At 51.8% G+C, this 4,875-nt stretch overlaps 2 protein-coding genes across 2 annotated transcripts in view; both read left to right on the top strand.

Moving 5' to 3' along the window:
- AFMID (arylformamidase) overlaps nucleotides 1-3,193 on the top strand; it is a gene marked incomplete at its 5' end in the record, with an annotated part of 10,227 nt that extends 7,034 nt beyond the window's left edge. Inside the window, 4 exons of the mRNA XM_018573331.1 lie at nucleotides 301-379; nucleotides 833-968; nucleotides 2,047-2,151; nucleotides 3,164-3,193. Of these exons, the coding sequence (XP_018428833.1) occupies nucleotides 301-379; nucleotides 833-968; nucleotides 2,047-2,151; nucleotides 3,164-3,193 (350 nt within the window). The remainder of the gene's footprint in view (nucleotides 1-300; nucleotides 380-832; nucleotides 969-2,046; nucleotides 2,152-3,163) is intronic.
- Nucleotides 3,194-4,516: 1,323 nt separating this feature from the next.
- Nucleotides 4,517-4,875, top strand: part of LOC108801438 (baculoviral IAP repeat-containing protein 5.2-like) — a 4,475-nt gene continuing 4,116 nt past the window's right edge. The window contains exons 1-2 of the mRNA XM_018573330.1: nucleotides 4,517-4,666; nucleotides 4,852-4,859. Coding sequence (XP_018428832.1) covers nucleotides 4,517-4,666; nucleotides 4,852-4,859 — 158 coding nt within the window. The remainder of the gene's footprint in view (nucleotides 4,667-4,851; nucleotides 4,860-4,875) is intronic.

Below are 4,875 nucleotides of genomic sequence, written 5' to 3'. Positions count from 1 at the left end.
AGTATGAGGGTCTGGTACGGATTTTGGGGGGTGTCTGGAGATTTTGCATACTTTTAAGGGGTGCCATGACTGAAAAGTGATTGGGGAACGCTCCTCTGGGTCCCCCCCATTTCCTGTCCCGGGAAGGAGGACGCTTTGCTAGTAAATTGCAATCGGGACAATTTGGCACCAACAAGTAACAATGTGACCGCCGCCGCGCCCGACATTCCTCCCGCGGAACCTTCCCTCAGACGCTCAGCCCTCACTTGCTGAATATTTGGACTGTCCGGTGACCCGTCTCCCTCCCTCTCTCCTCCTCAGGGGCGCTGCTGGTCAGTGGAGTGTACGACCTTCTCCCGCTCACCTCCACCTATGTCAATGATGCCTTACAGATGTCCCAGTAAGTAAATGTCTCCGTACATGAGCACAGACGTTCCACCGGGCCAAGAGCTGTGTGTAAAATGCAGTCAGCCGGGACAGCCAATCACAATCGATCTTTCCCCTTTATGGACTGCGCTAAACTGAGGAGAGCTGAAGTCTGATTGGTGCCTGTGCAGTTCTTGGCTGTGTACACAAATGTCTGACATAGATCAGCACCTGCTGCAGCCTCTCATCTTGTCACGGGAGACAAAGTTACAATGTTGCAGTCTGGTTACAGCGGGAGGGGAGACTGAGGAAATGCTTCCTCCTGCCTGCAGCAGACTGATCACTGGGGACGGGGAGACTGAGGAGATGCTTCTTCCTGCCTGCAGCAGACTGATCACTGGGGGGCGGGGAGACTGAGGAGATGCTTCCTCCTGCCTGCAGCAGGCTGATCACTTTGTAATCGATGATTGTTCTTCTCCATCCGCAGGGAGGCGGCGGTCAGGAACAGCCCCGGACAACTCACAAAACTGCTGAAAAACAACGCTGACAACTGTCACCTGATCATTGTGGTTGCCGAACACGATTCCCCGGAATTCCACAGGCAATCACGTGAATATTTCCAGGTAACAGCTATTGCAGGGGCAGGCAACCTTGGCATGGCTGCTGTGATCAAACTACAAATCTCATCATGTCTCTTCCTCTGGGAGTCATGCCTGTGGCTGTTAAGAGTCTTGCAGTGCCCCCATGGGACATGTAGTTCCACCACAGCCAGAGTGGCGAGGTTGCCCACCCCTGATCTACAGTATGAACAGCATTTACCAGGAGGTAGATGGGAACGACTAATGTGAAGTAAAATCCACCCTCCCCTATGAGGTGCGCACACTTCCTGTTGCTGCAGCTGTGCGGTTGAGAGAGGCAAACCCCGGTGATTGCTCCGGAGCACCGCACAGGAATACCTGATGAACATTCTGCATTGTGAACTGTGACACTTGCTGCTGGAGTGTAATACCGTACCAGCAGTGGCGTAACAACCGGGGGGGGGGCGGCCGGTGCGCTGGCCCCGGGCGTAAAGCTGAAGGGGGGGGCGCCGACAAAGTGCCATTTTATCTGCGCAGCCGCAATTTCTTTCCTCCCCGCTGTGCGCTGCTCTGTGTCCCAGCGGGGAGGAGAGAAAGTGACAGCCGGCCGAGCGCTGCGGGAGGAGACCACCGTGAGCGGCCCGCGTCTCTCCTACCACCCCGCTCAGCCGCCTATCACAGTCCGGCAGAGCGGTGTGGGGGGAGGAGACAGCGTGCCAGAGAGGAGAGCGGGTACAAGGAGTCGGTGATCAGTGATCGTTGAGTGTTTGTAGATAATTGAGGATATGGTATGGTTACTGTATCCTCAATTTTGAATGAATAGGAAGTGATCTTCATCACCTCCTACATCACTTCCTGTTCATTCATAATTGTGGTTGTAGTAAACATAAAGAGATTGAGGGCTCTGTGTGTCTCGGAGGGCTCTGTGTGTGTCTCGGAGGGCTCTGTGTGTCTCGGAGGACTCTGTGTGTCCCCCAATATTTCCCCGAAGCCCCTAAAAGCAAAGTAAAAAATTTAAATATTTAATACAAAATGAATTAATTAAAAAAATTAGAAAGTTTATAAAAAATAAATAAAAATAAAATATTTAAAAAGTTTCCACGGACATGTTACATCTTCGCAGAGTCTGGAGGATTTGGGAGTCTCCGTCTCGTACCGGCAGGTGGAGGACGCGGATCACTTTGATGTCATAGAACGCTTATCCCGGGAAGATTATGTCCTCACTCAGGTGAGATTTGCACACGCCCCATGTACTAACAACACACACCCTCCATGCGGGGCTGCATTGAAAGGGAACTCGTCAGCGTTCACAAACACGCAGAGCCCATTAACACTGCAACACATTTGGGGGAATTATTTACAACTGGAGCCTCTGCCCAACCAATCAGCTTCCAGCTTTCATTCTCAAAGCTTAAAGTGACACTAAACTCTAAAAATCTCTCCGAGTCCCCGAACTCTGAGCAACAATGTATCTTATTTGTGTGTCACTCGGCTGTAGATCCTCCAATCATCTCTGACACTGTCCTTCCTTCTGGAGGGGGGCTACGTCTGTTCCCCATGGTCCCTGTGTGTGTTGTAAAGTAGTCACCGCTCCAAGCTCCGCCCCCCGGGATGGACTACAATCTCATGTTTATTTTACTCATTTGTATCCAGATTGACTTGTAGCCATTCATACTTCCTCCATGCGTCCATGTTACTGAATGTCAGGGACTGGAGGAAGAGTCTGCAGGAGTCAGAGCATCGCACCCACAATCCATTCTGATATTTATTCCTTTCCTGACTTCACTCCTGGTTCCGGCACTGCGGGTCCCGAGAATGTAGCCCAGGTCCTGGGAATGCGGCCTGGGTCCTGAGAATGCGACCCAGGTCCTGGTTCCGGCACTGCGGGTCCTGAGAATGCGGCCCAGGTCCTGGTTCCGGCACTGCGGGTCCTGAGAACGCGGCCCAGGTCCTGGTTCCGGCACTGCGGGTCCTGAGAATGCGGCCCAGGTCCTGGTTCCGGCACTGTGGGTCCTGAGAATGTGGTCCAGGCCCTGGTTCCGCCACTGCGGGTCCTGAGAACGCGGCCCGGGTCCTGGTTCCGGCCCTGCGGGTCCTGAGAATGCGGCCCAGGTCCTGGTTCCGGCACTGCGGGTCCTGAGAACGCGTTAGGAAAGGCAGTAATTGTGTTTTTCATCAGAAATAATAAATGTCGATCTTTTTTATTTATTTTTAGTAAATTGATTCATTTTCATTCTCAGCTTCTTCTAGAGATGATCCTGAAACAGTGACGAGGACTCCGGCAGACCACCGGGGGGAGGGGCATAAAGAGGACCTGTCCCCATACACGGCAGGAAGTCACCTGGGACTAGAACTGTGTTTAGAATTAAAGGAAAACTGAAGACAAAACGTTTTATTCTAGATTTGGAAGAGTAAAGAAGTTGCAACCCTCGCAAGATTTCTTTTCCTTTCGACCCTCCCATTGGGGAGATTTCCCCTCACTTCCTGTCCCACAGCCACAACAGGAAGTATTGCGGAATTGAGGGGTCATTGGTTCAAATCCCCCAGTCTGATCACCATCTGCATGGAGTTTGCATGTTCTCCCTGTGCTGGGCTCCCACACGCCAAAGACATGCTGGAAGGTTAAATCGCTCTATATGTGAGAGAGGAACCTTAGATTGTAACCTCCTCGAGGGCAAATAAAGAGGACCTGTCCCCATACACTGAGCCTGTACCCCAGAGAGAGGGAGATAAAGAGAACCTGTCCCCATACACTGAGCCTGTACCCCAGAGAGAGGGAGATAAAGAGAACCTGTCCCCATACACTGAGCCTGTACCCCAGAGAGAGGGAGATAAAGAGGACCTGTTCCCATACACTGAGCCTGTACCCCAGAGAGATGTAGATAAAGAGGACCTGTCCCCATACACTGAGCCTGTACCCCAGAGAGAGGTAGATAAAGAGGACCTGTCCCCATACACTGAGCCTGTACCCCAGAGAGAGGTAGATAAAGAGGACCTGTCCCCATACACTGAGCCTGTACCCCAGAGAGAGGGAGATAAAGAGGACCTGTCCCCATACACTGAGCCTGTACCCCAGAGAGGAAGATAAAGGATATGTCCTCATACACTGAGCCTGTACCCCAGAGCGGAAGACAGAGGATATGTCCTCATATTCTGTTAATCACCTGTTTTTTTAGAGTAATACAAACTGGTTGCCCTGGGCAACACAATTTTTAAAAGTTGTTGCCCACAACAACCAACCGGCTTCTACTTTTTGCTAAGAAGAATGTTTTCGCAGCACCCCTTTAATACACAGCCCCCTGAGAGGAGTCCCTTTATGACATATATATTAAAATAAATTGATTCATACTGCAACTGCTTTTTTTTCTTTTTGTTATCACCTACACCACAGTTTTTCCTTATTTTATTGTCACTTTGATAAGTTTGAAGCAGCTAGCGGCGCGAAGAATGCTGGGAGTCGTAGTTCCGTTCCCCGGGTCACGCACAGCTCGCAGGCTATTGGCCTCTCTGGTCACGTGAGGCGAAGGCGGGCGGAAGTTTCTTCCCATGGTGCACTGGGTTGGTGTGACGTCACGGGTTTTGAATCTTGCGACATGGTGCACGGGTCTCCTCTCGTCTTGCCGAATCCCGCGCCCGGGGAACCTGAACTACCCGACCAATGGCGGCTGTACCAGCTGGACACCCGCGTCCGGACCTTCAGCAACTGGCCGTTCACCGAGGACTGCGCCTGTACCCCGGAGAAGGTGAGATAGAGGACGGTTTGGTCCTTATCGACGTCCCTCAAATCCTCCCACTTGTCCATTATGTCTGCTTCCATCAGCTTCGGGGACAAAATATTCACTTCCTGCCCCCCCTTCCAGGTGTCACTGTAATATATCCCCCCCCCACTTCCAGGTGTCACTGTAATATATCCCCCCCCCACTTCCAGGTGTCACTGTAATATATCCCCCCC

This window comes from Nanorana parkeri, unplaced genomic scaffold (assembly GCF_000935625.1).
Source record: "Nanorana parkeri isolate BGI_ZX_2015 unplaced genomic scaffold, ASM93562v1 scaffold2339, whole genome shotgun sequence".
NCBI lineage: Eukaryota > Metazoa > Chordata > Amphibia > Anura > Dicroglossidae > Nanorana > Nanorana parkeri.
This window is presented reverse-complemented; position numbering and strand designations above follow the sequence as displayed.